Below are 27,984 nucleotides of genomic sequence, written 5' to 3'. Positions count from 1 at the left end.
CCTAATCCTCTCCCGAGTTTGAGCACCGTGTTACTTAGGGGGTGTCTAAAGTCCCCCCCCCACCCCCCTGGCCCCCCCGCTCTGCTTCGCTCTCCCCAATGCGCTTTCTGAGAGCGAAAGGATCAGAAGAAGGTGGCCCATGTCTTCACTGTCAATGCAAAAATCCCCGAAACGGCCCACCCCCTCCCCCCAGCACCTAAAAGTGAACCCCCTCCCCACCACCACCCGTGGCTCATCGCATCGTCACCGTAGGATTGGGGACCCACTTGGAGTTCCTTGGATTCTTGAGCAAGTCGCGGCTCAGAGGAAAATTTGGCATCCAAGTGAACTTGAGGAGAACTTGGGGATAGCCCCTAGTCACCCGCGGGGGGTTTACGGGGGACCGCGACTTGCAGGAGGCCTGGGGTGGAGAGCTGGAAGGAATGAACGCCGGGCTCCAGCCGGCGCTGGCACGGAAGGGCTCCGGCAGGTGCACGCGAGTTCGAGCTCCGCCCGCACCGGCCTGGGAGATGCCTGTACTCCACCCAGGGCTCGCCCCGCGTGGATGGGAAGGGAGGTGGGGGCGTGGAGGGCGGGCGCTAGGACCCGGGCGGCGCACCTGTTGGCGGGCGCCGGGCCCCGCCCGCGCTCCCGGGGCACCGGGCTGGGGTGCGCGGCGGGGCGCGGCGGCTGCGGCGGAGCGCGCCGGGCGCGAGGTCACCATGGCCGGGCTGCTGCGGGACCTGCGCGGTTCGCAGCTCGTGGCCCGCTTCCAGCGCCGCTGCGGGCTCTTCCCGGCGCCCGAGGGCGGTCCCCGGGAGAAGGGCGCGGGCCGGGCGGAGGGCGCGGCCGGACATCACCCCGCGGTCCGCGGCCAGGGCGCCGGGGCCCCGCAGGTAACCGCGGGCAGGTGTGGGCCGGGGTGGGAGGTGACCGGCAGGGGGGCGTCGGGCCAGGCAGGAGGATCTGCATCCCCCCCACGGGATCCGCCGCGGCAGGGGGGGTCGGACGATAGGGCGGGGAACCGGGCCAGACGCCCCGCGCCCCCCTCTTTGGTCTTTCCCCCATTTGAGCACTCCCGGAGCTTGCGGGTGCGGTCCAGGTCGACCGGGAATTACTGTGATGCGGGAGCCCCGGGGGCGCTCCGCCGTCCCCCCCAGCCCGTCGGCCGGCGGGGGTTACGTAACTGGCCGGGAGCGGGGCGTCCTTGGCACTCCCGGGGCGACGCGCCCAGCTCCCCCACCTCCGCTCCCCGCACACACCGGGGACTTGCGGGGTTCCGTCCGCCCTCCCGCTCCGAGGACACAACTCCCGGGTGACAATTGCCTTCCCACCATCCAAGGATGGGGTCCTAACAGCACCCCGATCTCGCCCTCCCCCAGAGTCTGTGGTCCCTCCTGCCCAGCGAGGGGGTTTTCTCTCCGGGACTCCGGGGCTTTCCGGGGACGCAGCGCTGTTACACAACCCACTGCGGCTTGGGGCGGGCGGTGGGGGGGGGGGGAGGTGGGGGGAGGCGTGTGTCGGGGTTTGCCGCAGTGCCCGGGCCTCTGGAGGAGGCAGACAGGGTACCCGACAGGATGCCGATGCCTACCGGGGTACCGGGGATGCCCGACTCCCCTGCGCGCTGGCCGGAGATGGCCTTTTCCTTAGACCAAGTGAAAAGCCTGCGAGCCAGAGCAGAAGTAAGGCACTGACCATTCGAACTTCTTCCCCGCCACCCCCCCCCCCCCACCGCTTTCTTCTTTCTAGAAGGTTCTGGCAATGACGAGGTGCCTCTTCCTTATCTATTGATGTTGAGGTTTAGTGAGGGATTAGAAAGAAGCTGGCTACCGTGCAGAGGTGTGTGATACATTCCAGAGAAATCTTCCGGTATAATGTTGTGGGTTTGTTGTGGGTTTGTTTTTTGTTTTTTGGGTTTTTTTGGGTTTTTTTGGTCAGTGCCATTATGACACGCTGGGAACTTTGGGTGAGTTACAGGCGCTCCTGTCTTTCCTCTCCTCTTGTTCCCCCAAAGAGACAAAGTTGAGGGATAAGAAGTAGATCAGCTGGAGAGGCACTGCACACACACAGACACACACACACACTCACATACACACACACACTCACATACACACACACACTCACATACACACACACACAGAGCTTCTGATTTTCTCTTCAGATGGGCAAGAAAGGGCAAAATTTCTCTACAAGTGCTTTTCAAAGTGCTTTACACAGCACGCGGGGAAACAGATCCTGTTCCCCACTGAAAGCAAGCTAAGCAGGCTTCTTGCTGGGGTATCTTCTTGCTGCTTGAAGTACCTAGGTACAGGGGGACCCGAGTGTACCCTAACTCCTACCTACCACAGAACAGTCACTCACTACATCTCTTGAAGAAGGAGAGATCTAAAAATTCAAGATAAGAAAATAATGTATGGGTAATAAAAGGAAAAAAGTAACTCAAGGGGATCTGATAAGGGGGAGGTTCGTGAATTTTTTACAGGTGGGTTGATTTCCAATGACCTGAGATGGTTAATCCTTAACAAACATGAGAGAAGTTTCCAGAGAGAAAGGATTGCACCCCTACCTCTGGTAACATTTAGGACCTTAAGAGGGCAGAACTGCCCCCCCCCTCTTCCATGCTGCCCTGTGGCTTGCCTGAACTCCTGTCCCTTCTTTAAATATCTCTCCTCATACATGCAGCTTTCAAAGATCAGTTCCTAGAGAGGAACTGTCACAGTTAGTGCCTCTTTTACTTCCTGTGTGTTTCCTTGCAGTATTTATCACATTGTGTAAATATGCCTGTGTGTGTGGCTATCCACTCCAGTAGATATAAGTTCTAAGAATGTGGGAATTTTGCCCTGCCCATAGCTTTCTTCCCATGGATTGGCTTATGGTCAATGGTCAGTGAATTTTGTGAATATGCGAGTGTGAATTGCAAGAGAAAAATCAATAAATTTAAAAATTTAAACAGTGACTACTGACTGAAAACCGTCTTGTAACTCTAGCACATTAAATTTAAGAGCCTCTACACAAGAGAGAATTTGTTTCCCTTACTGGAGTAACCTTAGATCTCAATGAACCTAATTCAGCTTTTCCTTTCTACTTTAATCTTTAATAATACTGAACAAGTGCAGAAATGATGAAGGACTCTCCCACATATTGCAACACCACACATTTTTAGCTTAAAAATTAACTATATCTTTTACAAATAAGGGCTAGGCAGGGCTGGGCTTGCATAAGCCTGTTATTGGATGAATGGTCTGGATCTGAGAGAATTTCCAGGAGATCTGAGTTCTGGAGGGTTAAGTGACTTCTTGGGGACTTCCCAGTTATCTGCATAGTCGAGGGAAACCAGATCTGTGGAGTTCAAGATCTAAATTTCTTTTTACCGTGCATCTGCCAAAGAAAACTTCCAGGGCCTCACTGGACCTAACTTGGTGGGAGGGTATAAGATGTATGACCCAGTTGGGCAGGGTGATTAATGCATAGAATGGGGAGGTATTGCTTGCAGCTGGCAAGGGAACTAGTTTTCTGGATTAATGATAAAAGGGCATTCTTTGTAATCCCAGGAGATCATGCCCTGAGCTCTTGATACATAAGGATCCTTGACTAGGACAAGGGACACAAAGTCCCTAACAAAATTGTGTTTATTTTTTCTGGGATCAAGCCAACCTTGAATACAATGGTATTTTGGTTTCTAATATCTTGGTATATCTAGCACAGTTATCGTTAGACATTGCATTACCTTTTCCTTCCATTGCATTAAACTAAAGATGGTCTTTCCAATGTACTCAATGACTACTTTTTGATAACTACTTGCCCATCCTTCTAAAGTTGAGTTGGGGAGCAGACCAAAAGTAAGTTGCCTTTAGAAGTCTTCATATTCTCAAGTCTCTCTTGAAATACTTGTTAACACCTATTCATTGTAGCCTTTGGATGTATTGGTTTGCAAAAGAGTACAAAGAGTTCATCCTGCACTCAGGAGACTGACATCTTGCTGTGGCTCTGTGTCACTTCTTTAGGCCTCTGTTAGTCCATCTGCAGAATGAGTAGACTAGACCCATTGTTCTCTAACAGTAGCTACATTAAACTTGCTTCAAGGAACTTTAAAAACAAGACAGCAATGTTCAGTTCAGAGCCCAGAGAATTTGGTATACAGGTGAGCAGCCCTGGTTTCTTGTCTATTCTGAGACCCTCACTGTGTGCTCAGTATGAGGGTGGTAGCTCTCAACCATGGTCATACCTGTTGTGACCTTTTGATTGGTCATAACTAAACCAACAACTCAAACTTTAAATTTTGATTATTGTTAGTGAGATGTTCATGTTTGAAAGGATAAATGAGCCAACTTAAAGACATTCATTTGATCGTTTTTTCTAGTTATAGACATCATTGTTATTCAGAGGAGGAAACTTGGGAAAGCACAAAGAAAAAAGGTTAGTCGGTGCCTGTGTATCACTGCCCAAAGATATTTGCTCAGTAAGTTTTCAAAACTTGATTTTATTTTTATGGTGCTGGAAATTGAACCCAAGGCCTCAGGCCTTCTAGGCAGGGTCCCTACCACAGAGCCCCAGCCCCAGCTCTCCAACATGATATTGAACGGCTTTCTCTTACTTCACCACATGGATACACTGTAATTTAGTTGGACTATTGATGGCTTTGGGTTGTTGCCAGTTTTTACCTTAAAAATAATAACATCTTTCCACACATCTTTGGTGATGTCTCAATAGACATTGACATCTAGGGAACTGTTGAGTGAAGAGTTTTTCAAGTGATGGCTTCTAACAGATGATTAGCAAGGTTCCCTGGAGCCAGGGTGTACCAGGACAAGCCCTGGATGCACACCTTCCCACACCCTTACCAGCATTACGTATTTGTGTTTTCTTCACTCTGAAGAGAAGAGGCTACTTCTACTTGTGTCTCATCTTGGCTTCCTTCTTTTGCAGTTGAGTACTGGGTTAGATACTCAACACTACAAAGAAAAGAAAGTACTTTGAGGAGAAAGGTAATCACAGGCGAGGAAGGAGGAGTGGGCTAAACATATGTCCTCTTTCTTCTATCTTACCTGGGCTCTCTTTTGGCCAAATTCTATGAGAATCTAGGAGTTGGGCACGGTGCTGATGCAGCCCCTAATGTCAGGCCTCTTCACGGGGGTAGAGGGAGGGGTGACCCGGAAAGGTGAATGAAGACTTTCCAGCACAGGTTGTATAAAGAATTGTGGCAATTTTACCTGAAGAGTTGGGCTACAATCAGAGTTGTATGCAGGCCAAGCCTTCATGTGGCTTCCTGTAGAATTTAAGTTCCACTCCCTTGACAGGGGGGTGGTAATCAGTTCCATTCCTCAATCACTATTGGAGCACTGTGTTAAGAAAAGAATCTTAAGTGTCTGGTGGAGTGGGGGTGGGGGATGGTAATGGAATTGATTGGGACACTTGTGCAGAAGAGCCTGCCTGTCTCTATCTATCTATCTATCTATCTATCTATCTATCTATCTATCTATCTATCTATCTATTATCTATCTATGCATGCATGCCAATCCTGGGGCTTGAACCCAGGGCCTCAGCACTGTCCCTGGCTTCTTTTTCCTCAAGGCTAGCCCTCTACCACTTGAGCCACAGCGCCATTTCTGGCCTTTTCTATATATGTGATGCTGAGGAATCGAACCCAAGGCTTCATGTATATAAGCCAAGCGCTCTACCACTAGGCCATATTCCCAGCCCCAGAAAAGCCTTTAAATACAGGACTGACATTAAATCAAATCTTCACATGTACTTTGAGTTCGTCATGCTACTTCAAGTGTTCTTCACATTCACAGGTGGCTTAGGAGGAAAGATAACACAAAAGGCTTCTTAAGACACAGGTCACCAAGTTGTGAATCATGAGCTGTCATCATTATTAAAAATGAATAATGGTTGGATCAAGAATGAAATCACTGAGCCAAAGGCAATCTTCTACAGGTTGGGTAGCATCTCAGGTAATGACCCAGCATTATCTGGAATCTGACTAACAGAGCCAATCAAATTGCTCAATGAGAGTCAGAATTCAAATCTGGGCACTGGTGGCTCATGCCTATAATCCTAGCTACTCATGAAGTAGAGATCTGAGCACTACAGTTCAAAACTAGCCTGGGTGAGAATATTCATGAGACTCTTATCTCCACTTAACCATCAAAAAGCCAGATGTGACCAGGGAGCTGATGGCTCATACCTGTAATCCTAGCCACTCAGGAGGCTGAGATCTAAGAATTGTGGGTTCAAAGCCAGCCTACCCAGGAAAGTTCATGAAACTCTTATTTCTAACCATCAAAACACCAGAAGTAGAGTTGTGGCTCAAAGTGATAGAGTAATAGCCTAAAGGAAAAAGGAATAGTGCCTAGGCCCCATGACTATCCAAAAAACAGAAATATGGAGCTATAGTTCAGTGGTAGAATACTAGCCTTAAGCAAAAAAAAAGCCAAGGGCTATACCAGACCCTCAGTTCAAGCCCAATACCAACATACACACACACACACACACACACACACACGTGCGTGTGTGCAACAGAATTTAACACATAGGCTCAAGAACAAAAAAACACATACAAGGTAGATAGCTGAAGAACTTCAGTAAAAAGAAGGAAGCCATTAAATAGAAAGCTGAGGCAGAGAAAGCAATAGGAATACTGAAGCCCAAGGTAAAGAGGAGCAGAGAGAAGGCAACAATGGGAGAAACAAGGGAGAAGTCTAAGTGTGTAGAAAGGAACTAAGCATAAACTATTGGAATTGCTGGTTTGGGACAGAATACATCAGGGAGATTTCTGGCTAAGTGGCTGCTGGCACTCTTCTTATTTTCAAGGAGTCAACTAACAAACATCTCACTTAAAGAAGCTTTCAGGGTCTCCTTGTGCAGCCAGAACATGCTGGGCCCTGCTGCTTTGAAGGACTTGCCCATAACAGCTGTGAGAACATTATTTCTGTCACTTTCCTTGAGCTCAGAATGGTGGAGGTTATGGAGAGGCCTTACATATTCCTGGAACATAGCAGGCACTTGAATCTACCTATTGAGTGGGAGCATGAAGGATAAGATCAACTGACCCTTTCCCTACTTGGCCTAAATATGATCACCTCCTTCTTCTCATAATGGAGGACTAGGTAATTTTATCCCTGAATAGTTCACCTAGCTAGGCCCTTTTCCTTCTCCTCTTCCTCTTCCCCCTCCCCTTCTTTTTTAACAGTGCTTGATTTTAAATTCAGAGCCTTAAACTTACTATAGTCATACCTTTAGCCGTTTTTGTTGTGGTTATGTTTGAGATAGGTTTTTGCTTTTTATCCCAGGTAGGTCTGGACTTCAGTCTTTTTATTTAGGCTTCTGGGAATAGCTGGGATGACAGGTGTGTGCTCCATGCCCAGATTTCTCTGTTGAAATGAAGGTCATGTGGACTTTTTGCCTGGGCTAGCCTTGAAAGAGTGTTTCTCCTGTGTTTGGCCTCCTGAGGAGCTAGGATTACAGGTACAAGCCACCACACCTAGCTTAATGGATAACTTTTTAATTGCTTTGCTTTCTTCTGTTGCACACTATATAGGGAGTGTGAGCATTGCTGAAAAAACTTGATGAAACATATCTCAAGTTAAACCAGGTGACTGAATTGCTACATGTAAGAGGTCATTGACAGCAAGCCTAATTTAATGTAAATTTTCTGGACATAAAAGTAAGATGCCAAGATTAACTTTTAAACACACACACACACACACACACACACACACACTTCTATTGTTGCAGCTTTTATTAATGACTGAGTTAATTCTCTGTTGTCCTAATAAGAATTTTGTCTTGCAATCTGGGGACTTGGCTCAAGTGGGAGAGCCCCTGCCATCTAGCAAGCTTGAAGCCCTGAGTTCAATCCCCAAGAAAGAAAAACCATGCCTTGAGTGAAGACAGTCTTACATTTGATGTAGCTAGCACATGGCTTTCTCTGGAGAAAACATTGGGTCCCCAGACAATATCGTACCCCATTTATGTTAGGAATCAATGAAAATGCTAAGACTTGGGGGCATCTGTTAGTCTACTTGTCTCGAGAGATATAGGACACACCCTGAGAAAATGGAATATTGGGAAAACATCCAACAAAGACCGCTAGGTCTCACACTTTGGTCTCCTCTTACTTTAAACACAACATGGATGAATGGGCAAAGTGTAGACACGGAATGACAATCCTCAGGTTTGAGCCACAGTGATGGAAAAGAAAGAGGTTAACCACTTAAAATCCTGAGATTGGCACTTGGAAATGTTGCAAGGAAATGGATTTGCTTAGAAAGCCCCTCCCTCCCACCCCTAGCTGCACACACACACACACACACACACACACACACACACACACACACACATTGTACATCTCTAACTAAAGAACAAATCACCAAATTTGTTCCTCCATGTTGGAGGGGAGCTCAATGGAGTGCCTTCATAAGACATGTGCTTTCTGTGTTCTCTGGTTGGGCTTTGATTTCTCTAAATGGCAAGAGTTTTGCTTTTATAGAATTTTATGGGAAATAGCTAATTGAAGCAAGCAGAGATTTCTGGGGAGTAGGAGCAGAAGGAGATGATGTCAAAAAAGAAAGAAAATTAGAGCCAAGAGCCTGTGTTTAATTGGCAGACAAGTGGCTTAGGCAGACATTTTTCAGTTGCAGTTGAAAACACCATCCTCTCTATAAAAATGATTTCAAAGGTGGCTGTGAAATAGAATGACAAAAGATTTGCTGTAAGATAACAAGTGAAAAAGATGGTCCGTTAGAAGTTGGTAGGCTTTTCTTTCCCCTCTTTCTAAATTTTGGCCTTCTGGTGCTCTTCAGCTAAGATGGTAGCAAGTATTTTTAAATTCATTTTTAACCATTAAAGGAATGCATGTTCATGTCAGAAATAAGAGGAGATGCAGAAAGGTTTAAAGAAGAAAACCAAAATCTTGTCATAATTTTGTTATGCAGAGAAGAATGTCATGAACATGTTGTAGACTATTGCTTCAACATATCAGCAAATAGAATAGTTGTGAGCATTCTACATATATACAGTTAAGCAGTTAATTAGCATTTTATGCACTGATATTGCAAATATTTCCCCAATTCCTGAATATTCTCTAATTGTATGATTTTGATGGCAGCCTAGTTCATCATTTTACAGTGTTCTTACAATACATATATTCTTACATATATGTATGTATAATGTTCTTATAATACATGTATAATATATGTGTATATTATAATGTATGTATTTATATAATTCAGTGTTTGTTTTCAATGTCAATCTAAAGACTAGTATGTGTATCACATCTCTTTCTACCATCCCTAGACTTAGAATGATTTATTTGGAATCAATGCTTTTCTTCTTCCAACTGTCCCCTCACACAGCTGATTTGCTCAATGAATAAGCAATTAATAAAAAATGTTACTTGTGAAAAGAAAAACTTGTTTCATGCTTTAAAAAGTTAAAACTAAACATGTATTTATCATGTAACTCACAGTGACATGCCTGGACATTGATCCCGAGATAGGAGAACTTACTCATATAGAAATCTGCACATGGTCTAGCAACTTAGTCAAAAAAAATCAATAGAGAAAAATGGTTAAAGAAACTGTAACATGCTATGGAATACTACTAAGCAATAAAAAGGAAAAATCTATTGATATCCTTGACAACTTGAAATGGGTTCCTAGATCAGATGAGAATGAGTGTATTCGGGGTGGTATGGGGTATGGATATTACAACTTAACGGATCTAAAATGTATTAATAGTCAATTTCCAAAAAAAAGTCACATATTCTATTATCACATTTGTATCACATTCTTGCAGTGCAGAAATTACAAAGACGGAGAGCTAGTCAGTGGTTGTCAGGAGTTAGAAATTGGGAAGGGAAGACTGAAGGAGGGTTTGGTGAGAGAGGTTTGTGTAGGGTGAGGATAATTTTGTTTTTCATGTAGTGTAAGTACAAGGCCTGATTTATGGTTGTAATGCTGTTGCTATAATTTGTAAGATGTCATATTGGGAGAAAATGGGCCAGCAAATGATAGGACAGTTGGGACTGCCTTTGCAGCTGATTGTGAATCAATAATGTTACAAATAACTTTTTAAAGTCAATACTAGAACCACTGGTCCAGCTGTCTTCATCATAGCGCCCCCTGCAGGCAAGTGGTGCACATTGCAGGGAACGGGGAATAGCAAGACCCTAGGTGCTGCCTCTAGCTAGCTGTGCTCTGCCTTCCTCCCTTCCATTCTGTCCCCCCACCCTCACCCCCGCCCCCGGCTCTGTCCCCCATTCTGCCCAGCTGGCACACAGGGAAGTGTTGGAGTGACCAACAAAAGCACACATTTGTCCTGAATGTGGACTATCTTGGTTTCTAGCTTTAGGGATTTTTGCGTCTTGAAATTATTATTGTTTTGTGTTTTATTCTGGGAAGCTACTTCAAATTGGTGGTGTCGAGTGGAACAAATTCATATGTTGTATTTTCAATCTCCTGTTCGATTGTTTGTGTTCCTTTAGTCTACCGATGGGCTAAAAATCATTCATCGCCTTTGCTCAGCAACGAAGGTTTCCTTGCAGCACAAACAGCCCTGAAATCTAACAAGCTCATCGTCGTTTAACCATGAAATCCCTTGTTATATTTTTTTTATTCCAGTACTGGGAATTGAACTCAGGGTTTCACATTCTCACTTGGCTTTTCCCACTTAAGCCTGGCCCTCTACCCCTCGAACCACAGCTCTGCTTCTGGCTTTCTTGCTGGTGAGCTGATGATAAGAATCTTACAGACATTTCTGCCCAGGCTGGCTTTAAATCATGATTCTTAGATCTCCACCTCCTGAGAATTACAGGTATGAGCAACCAGCGCTCAGCTAACCACGAAACCTTTTGAAATTGCCATCTGAGATTTGAAGGTTCTTCTACTTGATGGGTCTTGTTCCTGCTTTGAGGCTTTAGTTGTTTTGGTGTGAATTAAAATGAAATAAAACCAACAGAGAGTATGTAGCATCTGATATAGTTTTTAAGGCTTACTTTGTCCCTGTGTAATGCCAAGGAGAATAGCTCATTTTAAATTAGAAGTTAGAAGCCAGGCACCTGTGGCTCCAGCCTGTAATCCTAGCTACTCAGGAAGGTGAAATCTGAGGATCGTGGTTTGAAACCAGCCTGGGCAGAAAAGTCCCAGTGAGACTCTTCAATGACCCACTCAAAAATTGGGAGTGGTGGGCTGGGGATATAGCCTAGTGGCAAGAGTGCCTGCCTTGGATACACGAGGCCCTAGGTTCGATTCCCCAGCACCACATATACAGAAAACGGCCAGAAGCGGCGCTGTGGCTCAAGTGGCAGAGTGCTAGCCTTGAGCGGGAAGAAGCCAGGGACAGTGCTCAGGCCCTGAGTTCAAGGCCCAGGACTGGCCAAAAAAAAAAAAAATTGGGAGTGGTGCTGTGGCTCAAGTGGTAGCACACTAGCCTTGAGCACAAAGAGGCTCAGGGACAGTGCCCAGGCCCTGAGTTCAAGCCTCACAACCAACAAAAAGAGAACAATTGATTTGTGTTCTCTCACAGGTAGTTTTTTGAATTGCCAGAAAGTGTTTATCAAAATAATTGTAAAAGGTTTTCTTTTCAACTATATTCTATAAAGGGAAAAAGTGAACCACAAGTTCTAAAGCTAGCAGAAGAGCAATGAAAACTCTACTATAAATATCTATGTATGAAATATACCCACCATGTATAGCAGTCAAGCCAAATTAAGTATGAAATTTATAATATGACCCACATTTAAACCTGTGTTAAGAACATATTTAAATGTGAACTCTGTGCTGTGTGTGTGTGCACGTGTGCACACAGGCACACCCATGTGTACAAGCTGGTTCTAGAGCTTGAGTTCAGAGCCTGGGTGCTATCTCTTTGCTTTATGACTCAAAGCAGATACTCTACCACTTGAGCTTTGTGCTGGTTAACTGGAGATAAGAGTCTCATAGACTTTTGGGGGTGCGGAGCTAGATTTGAGCCTCAATTTTCAGATCTCAGCTTCCAGAGTAGTTAGGATTTCAAGAGTGAGCCACAAATGTCCAACTTAAATACATGCTTTTTGAAAGGATCTGTGTTACTGAATTAAATATTACTTGAGATTGTCCACGAGAAGAGGCTTCAAAGAATTTTTTTTTTTAGAAAAAAAATTAACCATTGTCATTCTACTTAGAAAATTCTCCCAGGAGGAAAATGCGTACTTTTAGAAAATAGAGGGTAGTTTCTAAGATTGCTAACATGGATCTCTATTATAACTTTGCAAAATTACCATCGATGACTTTGTGACAGAGTCCGAAATATCCACTGGATGGGTCGGGACCCTCATCCTGAGGAAATATTTATTAAATCAAGTGAAGTGGTCTGGTAACATCCTAGATTAAATAGAATGGCTTACCCCATGTCTTTGCCCAAACACTCCCAGAGAAACCATTGTGTACCCCTCGTCCCCTTTCCAAACCACCACAAGAAATGCCATGAGCTTAAAATATATAATGCTTTTCTGTCCCCATGGGATTTTTCCTAATGAACTGAAAAAAAAATCTGGTTTCAAAAATATCTCTTCTTTACTTGCCAAAAAAAGAAAAGGAAAGGAAAATATATTCTTCAAGAGTTCAGGAACATCTTGAGAAAAGCAGATGTTGGCTGTTATACTGCCCCTTCCCTCCAGCAAATGTTTAGTGTGTCGTTTTGTTATTCCCTTAAAAGCTGCTTTGGAATATCTCTTCTTCTTGTTTCAGGTCTTGGTTTAGCTACCTGGCCACCCCTGGGCCATGTCTTGGGCATGTTTGACATCTCATGGTACTGATGGGAGCAAGGGAATTCTACAGTAGAATTAGAAATGGTATCACACTGCCATTTTCAAATGCTCAATCGGGTTCTTAGTTGGATTTCATAAGAATTTATACTTTTTCTCTATTTTATTTTATTTTTATTTTTATGTGAGTACTGGGGCTTGAACACAGGGCCTCAACCCCCACTTGGCTTTTTTGCTCCAGACTAGCAATTTACCACTTGAACCACAGCTCCATGTCTGGCTTTTGGATGTTTAAGTGGAGATAAAAATCTTATATAGGGGGATGGGAATATGGCCTAGTGGCAAGAGTGCTTGCCTCGTATACATGAAGCCCTGGGTTCGATTCCTCAGCACCACATATATAGAAAACAGCCAGAAATGGTGCTGTGGCTCAAGTGGCAGAGTGCTAGTCTTGACCAAAAAGAAGCCAGGGACATTGCTCAGGCCCTGAGTTCGAGGTCCAGGATTGGCAAAACAAATAATCATAGGCTTTCCTACCTAGGCTGGCTTCAAACTGTGATCCTCAGATCTACTGTGTAGTAGTAGGCATCAGCTGCAAGCCCCTCAGTTGAATTATTTTTTAATTTTATAATATTTACATAGTTGTACAAAGGAGCTGCTTTCTAACAAAGCAGTTTATGAATACAATGCATCTTGATCAATGTTATCCCTTTCAATATTCTCCCCCATCCCTCCCAACCCACTCTGTCCTCCCTGTTCTTACTTTTCTAGGATATGCATTGAATTCTTAACAGTATTCTCCACCCACAAAACATTATTAACACCAGGTGCTAGTGGCTCACGCCTGTAATCCTACCTATTCAGGAGGGTGAGATCTGAGGATTGCAGTTTGAAGCCAGCCTGGGCAAAAAAGTCCCCAGGAGACTCTTATCTCCAATTAATCACTCAAAAATCAGAAGTACAGCAGTGGCTCAAAGTGGTAGAGTACTAGTCTTGACCAAAAATAGCTCAGGGACAGTGCCCAGATCCTGAGTTCAAACCCCATGACCACCACAAACAACAACAAAAACATATTACTAGCTACAAAACACAAAAGGATATTTTCCCTTGAACTAGTGAAGCATTCAACAGTATATATTTTTTTACTTTCCTAAAGAATTTAAAATAAATTGTAGATTGATTTTAATGTAATTTTATTTGTAGTTATAGTAAAACTGTAAGTTAATTGGGGCACAGTTGGCCTCTTTATGGTATGAGTTCTTCTTGGTTCTGAATATAGCATGTCTTTCCATTTACTTAACTCTTTGTAAGTGCCTTTCAGTAGTTTATCATTTTCTCCATAAAGTACTGCTTCCTAAATATCTTATTTCTGGTAATACAAAAATAACACTTTGAAATTGCATTTTGTGTTGTTTTCTACTGGTGCCTAAGAAGGCAATTGGACTTTGTATATTAACTTGATGACTTTGTTTTAAAAATTTACTAAGAGCCAGAGCCGGTGGCTCATGCCTGTAATCCTAGCTACTCAGGAAACTGAGATCTGAGGATTGAAGTTCAAAGCCAGCCCTGGCAGAAAAGTCCATGAAACTCTTATCTCCAATTAACTACCAGAAAACCAGAAATGGAACTGTGGCTCAAAGTGGTAGAGTGTTAGCCTTGAGCACAAAAGCTCAGAGACAGTGTCCGGAGTTCAAGCTCCATGACTGACCAACAAAGGAAAGAAACAAACAAAAACTTTACTAAGATTGCAAGAGACATCTTCAAGATTTTTGTTTTCAATTAACCAGAAAAAAGCTGGAACTAGTAAGCATGGCTCAAGTGGTAAGCACCAGCCATGAGCAGAGAAGGCTAAGGAAGATCTCAGGACCCTGAGTTCAAATCTCAGTATCAACACACACACACACACACACACACACACACACACACACACACACACACACCACATACTACTTTAATAATTATAACAAATCATTACATCTTATTTCATTGGGCTTTCTATGAAAACAATTTAAAAATAAAGCTTTGTTTTTTCCTTTCTACATCCTATGTGTTTTTCTTTCCCACATTTATCACACAGGCAAGGATCTCTAGTACAACATCGAGTGGAGACGCTGACAGCAAGCATTCTTGTCTTGCTTTTGATTTTGAGGGAATGACTTTAATGTCCCATCACAAAAGCATTACATTTTACATAGGTTTCTATTCCTTTTTAGAGCATGTCTGCTAAGATATATTTCCATTAAATTATGGTTGAATTTTACTGAATTCTTTTTTTATCCAGTAAGTGAACCATACTTTTTTTCCTCTCTCTTAATCTTATAAAAATACAAATTTAAAAACATTTTCTACTATGGAACCAGCCTTCTACTCCCAAAACACACTCAGACTTTGTCATTATGTAATCAATAGCAATTTTTAATGATCTTGGCAGACATTATAAAAATATTATCTAATAGGTTTTTTTTATAGTAGCATATTTTTAAAGTATCTTCTCTTCTTGCCTTATTTAGAGCTCATTGAGTTATGTTTTTCTTCAGAAAACATCTGACCACTTAGTTGTGTAGATCATCTTCATATGTACATGAGTACTTGTCAATAGTGTCATTTAAATTTTTTCAGCTTTTTGTATTACTGAAAGAAAGGATTGATGAAGGATCAGCATGTAGGAAAGGAGTAACTGTGATTTTCTTTTCTATCCTTTCCTGCTATTCATTTTTAACGGTTCTTTTGGAGAAACAAACTACTGTTTGTTTCATCTTATTTTATTTTTATTGATTTAGTGCCAGTCTTGGGCTTGAACTCAGGGCCTAGGCGCTGTCTCTTAGCTTTTTTGCTCAAAGCTAGTACTGTTACTATTTAAGCCACACTTGTACTTCTGGCTGTTTGCTAGTTAAGTGAAGATAAGAATTTCATGCCAGGGCTAGTTTGGAGTCACATTCCTCAGATCTCAGGCTCCTGAGTAGCTAGGATTACAGATGTGAATGACCAGTGTCCAGCTAGTTTGTTTTACTTTAAAGTATTTATTCTGAGATGTTCAATTCTGACCATATCTAGCAAAGATCCCTTTGAGACTGCACAGACAGAGCACTGTGTGATTTGTGTCTATGCAGGGCCCTTGGGCCAGCAGCATTATGGGCTAACGGGATGGATGCTTGGCTTCTTACAGTTCAAAGGCTGACCAGCAAGATGTACCCCATAACCAATATCCCTTTGGTATTCTTACCAGTAAAACTGGAAGACATAGTCCCATATGCCCCCAAGGTTCTGAGATCAGAATTGATACTCAGAATCCATTAATGGGCCAGGTGCCGGTGGCTCACACCCGTAATCCTAGCTGCTCAGGAGAGTGAGATCTGAGGATCATAGTTCAAAGTCATCCCAGGAAGGAAGATCCATGAGATTCTTATCTCTAATTAACCACCAGAAAACTGAAAGTGGCACTGTGGCTAAAGTGGTAGTGTGCTAGCCCTGAGTGAAAAAGCTCAGGGACGGCACCTAGGCACTGAGTTCAAGCCCTACCATGGACAACAACAACAACAACAAAGAATCCATTTGCCATTTGTGATCCATATACACGGATAGTTTGAAGAGAGTTTTATGCTCTGTTTGTGGTCTCCCTGTGGTTTGACTTTGACCCATGGCATGGGATATAATGTGGAATTTTCTACTTGTCGTGTCAATCAATGCTCAACAAGTGTCCAGTTTGGGTGCATTTTAAATATCAGATTTTCAGTTAGGGGATGCTCATCCTCGATTACAACAACAACAACGGCTGCTGTTTTTATCCAGAGGGTCTTCTCTGTGATATTTCATCTTTTATATTGGGGTGAGAGTAGTGGGGTTTGAGAGAGTTTAGCTTATAGAGATAGCTCAGGTGTATCTACCTTTTTTTTGTTTTGTTTTTGGCCACTTCTGGGGCTTGGAGACTCAGAGCCTGAGCACTGTCCCTGGCTTCTTTTGCTCAAGGCTAACACTCAACCTCTTGAGCCACAGCATCACTTCTGGCTTTTCTGTTTATATGGTGCTGAAGAATCGAACCCAGGGCTCTATGCATGCTAGGCAAGCACTCTACTGCTAAGCCACATTCCCCAGGTCTACTTTTTTAAAGCTGTTTTAGGATGGTAGACCCTAAACCTTAAGCCAATCAGATGTTTTGAAATGTTACATATTACTACATATTACCATTTTGACCCCCTCTGCCATGTTGTTTTCCGGTAATTTCATGGTAAGCATTCTGTAAGCCTTCCTTCTGGAAGTCTGTGGCACCAGAAATTCATTTTCAGGTTTTGTTTCCCCTCATCTGAACCCCTTTGTGTTTGGAAAGTGTATTTCAGAGCCTTTCTTGTTCTGAGATAACACCTTTACTGTTCAGCCAGTATTTGTGAAATACCTATAATGTGCCTGAACCTGGATTTGGCCCTGCAACCCTAGAGATGGGTATTTCTTTGGCTTCCTGTTCTTAAAGAGCCCTCAGTTCAACCAGGAAGGCAGGTGAGCTGATAAGCATAACATACAAGCAAAACTTTAACAAGACACATTCTTTCCCAGAGGATCAAATTTCAATGGAACAAGATCTCCCTGTCTCAGATTCCTGAATTCCAGGTAGGAAAACACTAAACCAATGTGTAGTGGGTGGAGGATTTCAAACTCCTCTCCTATAGAGCGAGGCATGGCTGCAGGCCTCGGGGTAGAGAAGGCCTCAGAAAACCATAAATGTGGAGTTTGAAGGAGGACAAAAATCCTTGGAGATTTATTTTCAATTATAGTATGTGACATAGAAATTTCATGCTTACCACCAGAGTAAGTTAAGGGAGTTTCAGAGTGGGAAAAGAAACTGTGAGCATGAATAATAAGATAAAGTGTTAAGCATACAGACACCCCAACTCCTGTTTGTTCTTGGCCAAACCCCTTCCTCAAGAGGGAGTTAACTGTTGAGGGATCTGGGAAAGGATGACTCTTGGTGCGTCCCTGACGATGTGCACAGGCAAGAGAATGAGGCTACACGGGTGAGGGTAACCAAGAGTGGCTAAGACCTGGTTTTGCTGAAGCTGGTGGCCCTCATGGAATGTCAGAGCACGGGGCCACACACTAGGGCCTGATGGTCCACAAGCTGATGGCAGACATGCTTTGCTCGCACATGGTTTGCTAGCTGGCCTCTGCCAGACTTTCTGGCGTCTATTTTCTGCAGGAGGTGTTATGGCGCTGGTTCTCAGTTTCGCGAGAACATGGGGCTGATCCACCATTACCGCCCCCTGCTTGCTGCACTGCACATTCCCTCAGCCCCCACCTCCCTCTCTTGCCTTGCATCTGAAATTGCTTTGCTGATTGACATCACTTGCTTGACATGCACAGACATTTCAATTTGCTACTTCTGGTCTAGAAGATTCCAGAGAGGAGAATAGGCTAGCTGCCAAGGCGGACCATCTTTTGCTACCCAAAAACTGGAATGCCTCCATCCGATGATTCAGCCACCTAAAGCCGTGGCTGAGGATGGAAATAGGTGTGAGGGGTTTTCTCTTGCTTTGTTCTGGGCCTTCTCTGGAGAACCAAGAGCCCTGAATTTTGTCATCACCTCCAAATCCGTTCACTACTGGACTTAGATGGACCCTCAGCTAGGCTGGTGATATTGCAATGGCAGGTAGAAATAAGTACAGTAGGGAAATGGATGGCTGGGTGGTAAGGACAGCAAGGAGCCCATACCTGCAACCCCATCACTGTTTCACTGCCAAGAACATTGAGGCAAGAAAATACATCCAATCTGACCAGTTGATGCCTGGTAGAACCCAGCTCTGCCCCAGGCTGGACCACATACACATCTGTGGCCAGATGTCACATCACTGGGGATTGGGAATCTGCAACTAAGTGAGACCTAGGGTCTTGTGGGATTCTGTATATTAAAGCATTCAATAATGGAGGGATTTTTTTTTTTTTTGGTTGTTGGTTGTGCCAGTTCTGGGGCTTGAAACTAGGCCTGGGTGCTGTCCCTGAGCTTTTTCAGTCAAGGCTAGCCCTCTATCACTTGAGCCATAAATCTGCTTCTGGCTTCTTGTTTGTTAACTAAAGATAAGAGTCTCATGAGTTTTTCTGCCTGGGCTGGCTTCAAACCATGATCTTGAGATCTTAGCCTCCTGGATAATAGGCATGAGCCACTAGTGCTGAACCAGAAAGCGCTTTTCAATTTTAGTTTTATTCTATGTCCAGAGAAGAGCACCTGATTTTTTTCCTGATTTCTGGGTCTCTTTTGGCCAAGTATAGTTGAAACAAAAGGACTAAACTCCAGCAAGTTACCAGACACAAGGAGCCGCAAACCTGTGCTAGATAGAGGGGTGCACCAGAAGGCATAGGCTCTGAACTCTGACTTAGGTTTTTCCTCTCTGCCTAGTGGCAGATAAACACAGGCCAGTTAGTTCTCATGGGCCTAGGTTTCCTCACCTGCAGCATGAACCATCCTAATGCTTAGCACACAGTGAAGAGCCCATGAGATGATACAATGGACACACCAAAGGTGCTTACTAAATGCTCTGTGGGTTGTTTAGTTGGTGGCCTTCAGAGACTGTGCTATCTGATGTTGTGTTCACGTTGTGAAGCCAGCCTCAGGAGAAACATGTGGTTTTTTCCATGCAGAAATCTCACACTTGCAAGTTTATAGACTGTGAACAGCCTGGTGACATGACAAGGGCCCAGGCTCCTCTCATGGCATGTATCTGAAGCTCAGCAGGCTCCAAATTTTATCTTCCCATTTTACATGCTTGTGTAGACAGCAGAATATGGAACCAGTCAGCCCTCTCATTATGACAGTGATCCAGAGCCAGGATCCAATCATCCATTTACAAAGAGGCCTTGGTACAGAGGATGGTGGCCAGCTGTTCCCCATCTCCAGTGAGTAGAGAGCCGGAGGAAATGGGTTTAAGCTGCATGAAGGATTGGGGTTATTTACGGCAGAATTTCCTGATGTTGAGGGTTGCTCAACATTAGGACTGGATTACAGAGAGAGGCTGGAGAATTCCCACCGGTGGAGATTTTGCAAACATGTTCTTGTTTGTGAGATGACTACAGATGCTGTCTTGTCTTTCTCTCTCATTCTACCCAGATGGCCCTTGTAGCCAAACGAACCTTCTCAAAAAGACGAGGGAGAGAGGGAGGCTGGGATACACAGAAGAGGAGATGGTTTCCTGTGACCTTGGCAGAGAATGATCCATTTTTTTTGGACCTTTTGGTCACATGCACTGATTTATTTGGAGTGAGGACATACAAATATAAATGGATTTCATCAAAACCTAGGGCTTAAAAGCCCACGTGGACCAGATTTAAAAAAAAAAAAAGACTCATCAAGTTTGGATTTTTGATGAAAGTCCATTGTCAATGCTGAGGATGGGAACACAGGACCTCTTGCATGCTAGGCAGGTACTCTACCACTGGGCCACAGCCCCGGAAGCCCATGGTGGTACAGGCCTGTCATCCCAGCCTTCAGGAGGCTGAGGTAGGAGAATCTTTGAGTTCTACGCCAGATTAAGCTACTGCCAGAATGCAGTTTTGCTTTGTTTTCAGTCATGAGGCTTGAACTCCAGGTCTGGGCGCTGTCCCTGAGCAATTTTGCTCGCGGCTAGCACTCTATCACTTTGAGCCACAGCCCCACTTAGAGTTTTCTGATGGTTAGTTGGAGCTAAGAGTCTCACAGCCTTTCCTGCCTGGGCTGGCTTCAAACCGTGATCCTCAGATCTCAGCCTCCTGAGTAGCTAGGATTCAGGCCTGAGTCACCAGTGCCGAGATTCAGAATGCAGTTTTTCAAAGGGAACATATAACCTGGGGAGCTCCAAAAATCTGGCAACTAACATTTTTCACCTTAATATGATATCCCTATTATTTATTTTGATAAATATATGTTGTTGTTAATCATGAGTGACAACTAATTTTTTAAAGGTGATTCAAGGTCTAGCACAGTGGACACAGAGGGCTGTGGACCACCGTTCTGTATGCATAGTGCTTGCCTGGGACTTGTAGTCTCCAAGGTCACCTTGATGCACTGGCCCTATTACAAAAGCAGCATAACCATCTGCCCAAGCTCAAGTATGGCTGTCAGCAGCAGAATTCCTCCTTTAAAATAACCTCTCTATTGCGACTTAAAGATCAAAAGTCATCCGATGCTGTTTATTGTTTCATGTGCTTTAGTCTAAAAACAAAGAAAACCACTCACCCTCTGAAGAAAAATAAGAATATAAAATATAAACCAGGTTGTCTCCTGCATTACCGGAACTTCCTGCCTCTTCTCAAAGGATGCCAGCACTCATTTCCTGTCCTAGCACCTGAGTTATCCACTAGCCAGCCCTGCCTGGGCTGATGGGCGTGACTTCAGCAATTGCCTGAGCAGCTCCTGTCATGCCTCTACACCCAGAGCCTTGCGTGCTCTGCGCTTCACAGTGTCAGCATCACTAACAGCAGCAAACACGTCTATGGAGACTTCTCCAAGACACCATCCTTCTCTTCTTGTCCCTCCCCATCTTCCACTTAACTACAGCCACAGTTTCCACAAAGATGACTCGTTTGGAATAACTGACCCATAGCTGAGAGACAATAATTGCTCTCCATGGGAAGGCTGGCTGAAAGATTCCTGCTGCAAGGGCAGGAAGGGCTCCCATTCCACCAGAACCCACAACTGCCAGGTAGAAGTCAAAAGTTCTCACTGATGGGGCTGTTTCCGTAAAAGGGAGGTGGGGTGGGGCAAGCCTTTGGTCATGTCCAAGGTTTAAAAAAAAAAAGACATGAAAAGAAATGTACTATTCTCTCTGACTTTACTATTTGTTCTATAACTCAAAGCTCTGTGAAAAGTATTTCTCTAGGTCTGAGAGTTCTCTACATACACTGGGGGGGGGGGGGGTCAAGTGCCTGCCTGCTTTCCTTCCTTCCTTCCTTTCTTCCTTCCTTCCTTCCTTCCTTCCTTCCATCCTTCCTTGCTTCCTTCTTCCTTTGTTGGTTCCTCCTCCCTCCCTCCTCCTTTCCTTGTTCCTCCTTCTTTTCCTTCCTTCTTTTTTGCCTTTCTGCCTTCCTTTCTCAGTACTTGGGAGTGTGAGGCAGGAGAATTGAAAGCTCAAGACAAATCGTGGGAACTATTCACCCAGTAAGACCCAGAAGTAAAAAGGAAAAGGAGAAGGAAGATGAGGAGGAAGCAAAAAGAAAAAAAGTCACACTGTAAGAAACCATGGAACCAATAACAAAGGAAAGGCACAACAAAGGTCCGAAATTAAGTACATGCAATGGAGCTTTCTAGGAAGATGGTCTTCGCTGCCAGGCGTGAGTCCTGCATTCGGCTGTCTAGATAGGTAGCCATGGCCACATGTGGCTGCTGAGCCCTTGAAATGTGACCAAGGCAACAAAGGAACTGAGGTTTTTAAATTATTGAATTAAACTCGAAGTTAAACAGTCTCATATGGCCACCATATTGGATACCACCACGTACGGCAATTTCCAAATCCCCGTCTTATCTGAGATCATTTTCCCTATCTTCTCTACCAACTCAGTTTCAAAAATGACTGAAATGTTGAGGCATATGCTATACAAATTGTTGTATTTAAATTTAATCCTCACTACAAAGTAAAAGCTGGCGATTTCCCACAAGGGATCCAGATGACAAGATGCACGAGGGATGGGATGGCATGTTCTGGAACGATGTGTGACTTAGCTGCGGGCCTGAGTGACGTCTGGATGCTCCTGACTGGACAGACAAGTTGTGAGCGTGACCACAGAGATGCGGCTCAGGGAGAGCAAAACATACTCCAAAGCAGAGTGTGCTGAGGAGAAAGGGAGTGAGGAAGAAAGAGAGGAAGAGAAGGAGGGAGGGAGGGAAGGAGGGAGGAGGAGGAGAGAAAGAGCAAGCACCAGAATAAGAGGACATCTTCTGCCCAAGTTATGGGTCACATATGACAATAAGAACAACATTGCCCCTTCTGGATCCTGTCACCAAATGATTAGTTAAGAAGAATCAAAGAACCATGAAAGACTCTTTCAACTCTCACGGTGAAACTCTCCCCTCTCCTCAAAGCTCCATTAAAGCTGTTTCTGTTATTAAAGAAACAGTCTCCAGAGACCTACATTTTTTTTTTCCTAGTGGATTTGCTTTTCCGTCCTCTAGAAGAATAAAAGTAGCCCAGGCGGAGCCTTAAACTATATTAAGTGTTGTAAAATATTCAATGTTTTTATTTCATTGTTCTGTATTTCCTGTTTTATTTTCTTTTTTTAACTACCATGTTCTGTAAATGGGAGGCCCGCATGAGGAAAAACACATGTCAAATGCTTCTTACCCTAAAATCTCCTGTGCTTCTTTGGAGCAAAAAATAAATCCTTGGTATTTATTATGTATGAAGTTATGAAAGGAAGAGATGGCCATTAATGAATAATTTATATTTATCTATAAAAATATAGCATATTGAGAAAACCAAAAAATACTTACTGCTTGACTGAGAGTCAGCACTCAGACCAACACAGAAATTGCAGGATTTGGAGCAAGTACACAGGTGTAAACTAAGAATCCATAGGTCAAAACATTTTAGTTACTTATTACCTTGATAATTGGTGACTATAATAATGTACTTTGGCTTTCTACCATGATATATCTATCTAGATAGCTTTAGCTAGATATAGTTCTGTATAGTTTAGAATACATAGATATCTGTATATAGATATTTATATCTCTAGCTCTATATCTATGTATCTATCTCTCTCTTATATGTCTATAGATATATCTGGTATATCTATATATCTGTAGATACATACAGAGAGAGATTAACTGTAGATCTAGATGTAAATATAAAATATAACTTCATGTAACCTGGAGCTCTAGCTCCAAATTTAGAATTCTCTGCCCACCAAGACTTGGAATTGTATGCTTCTAGCTGGGCCTGGCTCAGAGAGCTTCGTTTCCTGTTTTAGGAGTCAGTGCCCATGTCAGTGTCTTCTCACCATTATCTGTAAATCAACCCAGAGTGGAATAACAGAGCCATCACCGGTTAGTTACCCTTTTAAATTCTACTAGTTATATCTGGTGTACATGCTAATCCCAGCTCGTAGGAGACTAAGACGTGGAAGATCAAGATTCTGAGGATACCCAGAGCTATAGTAAGACTCTGTCTCAAAAGAAACAAACCAAAAGGTTCTGGGCTGTGAAGATGGCTTAATGATAGAGTGTTTGCCTGAATTGCATGAAACCCTGGTTCGATTCCTTGGTACCACATACACAGAAAATAATGGAGGTGGCGTTGTGACCCATGGAAGAGTGCTAGCCTTGAGCACAGAGAGGCTCAGGGAAAACACACAGGCCTTGAGTTCAAGCCCTAGGACTGGCAAAAAATTAAAAAAAAAAAAAAAAAGGTATGGTCTTCAGGTGGTCAGAAGTTTTTAAGTTTCTGGGTTTTTTTTTGTTTGTTTGTTTTTTGCCATTCCTGGGGCTTGAACTCAGGGCCTAAGCACTGTCCCTGACTTCCTTTTACTCAAGGCTAGCACTCTACCACTTGACCCACAGTGCCACTTCCAGCTATTTCTATATATATGGTGCTGAGGAATCGAACCCAGGGCTTCATGTATATGAGGTGAGCACTTTACCACTAGGCCATAATCCCAGCCCTGGTCAGAAGTTTTTAATTTGTGCTGGGCATGTACATAGTACTGATGCCTGTTATCCTGGCTACTCAGGAGGCTGAAATGGAGAGGATTATGATTCAAGGCCAGCTCAAAAAAAAAAATCCTTGAGACTATATACTAACCAATAAAACCAAAAAGAAAGAAAGAGAGGAATGACAGGGGCAGGGGGGTGGGGGGGAGGGAGGATGGAAGGAAGGAAGGAAGGAAGGAAGGAAGGAATTTTAAGCTGGTATTTCTTAGACCTTTTATTTTCAGTGTGACCTGTTTAAAAGGTTGTGTATTTATGGAGTTGTGCAACCATCACTACACCCGATTTGCGAGCTGCTTCCACAGGCAATTTGAACCATCAGCAGTCATTCCTGTTCTCCTCATGGCCATCGGCAGTCACTACCTATATCCTTCCTCTGAGGACCTGACTCCATGTTGCTGCCAACTTCTCCACTTCTTTCCTTCCTTCCTTCCTTCCTTCCTTTATTTTTTTTCAGTCCATCATGGGGCTTTAACTCAGGGCCTGGCACTGTCCCTGAGCTTTTGTGCTCAAGGCTAGCTCTCTACCACTTTGAGCCACAGCTTCACTTGTGACTTTTTGATGGTTAATTGGAGATAAGAATCTCCCATCCTTTCCTGCCCAGGCTTGCTTTGACTATGATCTTCACATCTCAGCTGCCTCAGTAGCTAGGATTCTAACCATGAGCCAATGGTGCCTGGAAAGCTTCTGCAGGTTTAAAGTAGCTCCTCTGGGACAAGGGGTGTGGGCCATGGTTGGAGCCTCCTGTCATGTGCAGCAGACCCAGGGGGCAGTGCCCCAGCACTGCAAAAACTGAAAATGAAAACACCAAACAAGAGCAAAGAAGCTGCTCCGTGCACCCGCCGCTCACACCTATAATCCTCACTATTCAGATAGCTGAGATAGGAAGATCCCAGTTCAAAGCCAGCCACAGCCTGGGGGTAAAATGCCCAAGACTCCAACTCCAATTAACTAGCAAAAAAGCTGGGGCTGGAGATGTGGCTTTGGAAGTAAGGCACCAGCTCTGATCGGAAAGGCTCAGCGAGAATGTGAGGCACCGAGTTCAAGTTCCGGGAATGACAGCAGTGACTGAAAGTCACTTCTGTGTGCGTGCGCACATTCCTGGCACCCGGAAGCCTGGCCGTGGACCCTGAATGGACATCAGGGAGCTGTGTCCCACTTCAATCCTCTCACAGACACCCCAGATCTGGGTGGAGTCGGAGCCTCTGGCTTTCTACAGCACTTCATAGAGTCAGCAGGAAACAGGGTTGTGAGCTCCAAGCATTTTCTCACCATCCCTCCTGGTATTCCACATGACCTTCCTGCGTTGTCGTCATCCTTGTCTAAGCAGACACACCACAGATAGTTGCTTGTGGCCTGGTTTCTGTCCTTCCCAAGACTGCAAAGCCATGTTTCTCTGACCATCTCTGACACATCAGGGTCATTGGTTCAGGTCACCGAGTGCTTGCTGGAAAGGGAACCACACTCCCTCCCTACGTGGTGAGCTGGGCTTCAGGGCCCCAGAGGAAGAGGAGGAGGAGGAAAATCAGGGAGTGCTGGGTGCTGACGCCCAGGCCTGTGGGTGGGTGTGCATGGGCGGCTTTCAGTTGCCATTGGTGAGAGGAGACTCGCTTTCTCTGGGTTTCATCAAATTGTTTTTGTTTCTGTGGTTTCTTGCTAAATAACTGTATCATCAGATCCCACATGTCAAAGCCAGGGCCAGGCCCAGAAACCAGCCGCTCTCCTCTTCCAGGAGGGCCTCGAGGCTCCTGTGCTCCCCCTGCTTTTAACACCAGATGGAAATGGGAGGGAGGCTCAGGGTCTGCCGGATTGCGAGCAGCTATGTTCTGGGTCATACCTGAAGAAGGAGAGATAGCAAGGGGTTGAACCTCAAGACCTTGTTGCTGCAGGTCTGTGGCTTCTCCTTAAAGCACAGGTAAATCTAGAAAAAAAAGAACAGAAAATCACCAAAAAAAAAAAAAAAGGACAAAATCTGAGTACACCTAGGGCTCCCGACAGCAGGGTCTCTCCTCACTCAAGCACCTATATATAGTGGCTCCCCACGGCCCCCTGTGAAATCTAGCCTTTTCCTGTGACTAGCAGGGATCCTGCCTCGGCTCCCATCTCCTCTTCCAGTTTTGCTGCCCACATTGCCGCCCCCCCTGCCCCCCATAAACACCTCACACATCTGCATTCTGGCTGTGTTTGGTCCTGAGAACCCTGAGCTGTGCAGCTTCCGTGTCTTCGTGCTGTCCCCTACAGCTGAAAGGTTTCTTTTCCCTTTCTCTCTTTGTGTTTGACTCTTAACTAGAAATCCTCTTGACAGTTCTTTGTATATTGTTCCTAAAAACAGTGGAAACACAACCTACCACTTGTTGAGCACCTATTATTTCTGATACAGTATGGGGTGGCTCACATCCATGACTTCATCTCCTCTTCCAAACGTTGTAGGTATCGAAGATGCTGGTGCAAACCCAAGGCACAGATGAGGAAGCCCAAACTTCTATAGAATGGCCCAGGGGCTCTGGCATTGAGTCCCTGGCTGGAGATAGTGCCCGGCCCCTCTGAGGCTGTTCATATCTATTTATCTCAATCAGAGGCTGGAGCAGACTAAGTAGACTGATAGCTCTCTGTGTAAGCTCTACACAGGACTCGGCCTTCCCTGCTAAGGCAGACTGGGGACAATCCTCTGTCTCAGCTCAGTGATTGTCATGGACCATGCCCATCTCCAAGTCATTATTTTCTTCCAAAGTGAGTCTTTGACCATAGACCACAGGCACTATTCAAGTGAACCCCATAAGCATGTGCAAAGCAGGGAAGAGGTAAGATGGATGTGGTAGAGCATTGCCTGTAACCCCAACACTATCTAGTGTCAGAGGTAGGAGGATCCTGAGTTTGAGGCCACTGTGGGCTACTTAGTAAGACCTTATTTCAGAGAAGAAGAGGAAGAGCAGGAGAAGAAGGAAGGAGGAGGAAGGAAGGAAGGAAGGAAAGAAGGAAGGAAAGAAGGGAGGGAGGGAAGAAGGGAGGGAGAGAGGGAGGGAGGGAGGGACTTTAGGTCCTTGGGAAAATTCAAGCAGTTGATCAGAGCGAACAATGTTGGCTCCCATGCTTACCTAGCAAGGGAAAAAGGAGAAGGAAAGATGGAGGGAGTCAGGCCTATGGGAATGGCCTCTATGTCACCCAGCAAATGAGGTCAGGGAATTTAAGCAGAAAGGTTTTTAGGTGACAAGATTCATCCAGGGGAGGTTTTTTTGTTTTGTTAGTTTTTGGTATTTGTTCTTTTTTTAGTGCTGGTCCTGGAGTTTGAACTCAACTCAGGGCCCGGGCACTGACCCTGAGCTTCTTTTGCTCCAGCTAGCGCTCTCTACTACTTAAACCATAGCGCCATGCCACTTCTGGCTTCTTCTGAGTAGTTCGTTGGAGATAAGAGCCTTATGGACTTTCCTGCCCAGGCTGCCTCCAAACCACAATCCTCAGATCTCAGCCTCCTGAGTAGCTAGGATTATAGGCGTGAGCCACCAGCACCCAGCTAGTGCTTCATCAGCCCTATTGGCATTGTGGGAAATATGATATATGAAACAAAGCCCCAAATGTTAACTCAAAATATAAAGTGAAAAAA

At 44.5% G+C, this 27,984-nt stretch overlaps 1 protein-coding gene across 1 annotated transcript in view; it reads left to right on the top strand.

The window, feature by feature from the left end:
- The first annotated feature begins 666 nt into the window (after positions 1-666).
- Sgpp2 (sphingosine-1-phosphate phosphatase 2) overlaps positions 667-27,984 on the top strand; it is an 80,722-nt gene continuing 53,404 nt past the window's right edge. Inside the window, exon 1 of the mRNA XM_048344668.1 lies at positions 667-875. Within this exon, the coding sequence (XP_048200625.1) occupies positions 702-875 (174 nt within the window). The 5' untranslated portion in view covers positions 667-701. The remainder of the gene's footprint in view (positions 876-27,984) is intronic.

Source organism: Perognathus longimembris, chromosome 4, assembly GCF_023159225.1.
Source record: "Perognathus longimembris pacificus isolate PPM17 chromosome 4, ASM2315922v1, whole genome shotgun sequence".
Classification (NCBI taxonomy): Eukaryota; Metazoa; Chordata; class Mammalia; order Rodentia; family Heteromyidae; genus Perognathus; species Perognathus longimembris.
The sequence above is the reverse complement of the archived record's forward strand: the minus strand, read 5'-3'. Positions and strand labels throughout refer to the sequence as shown.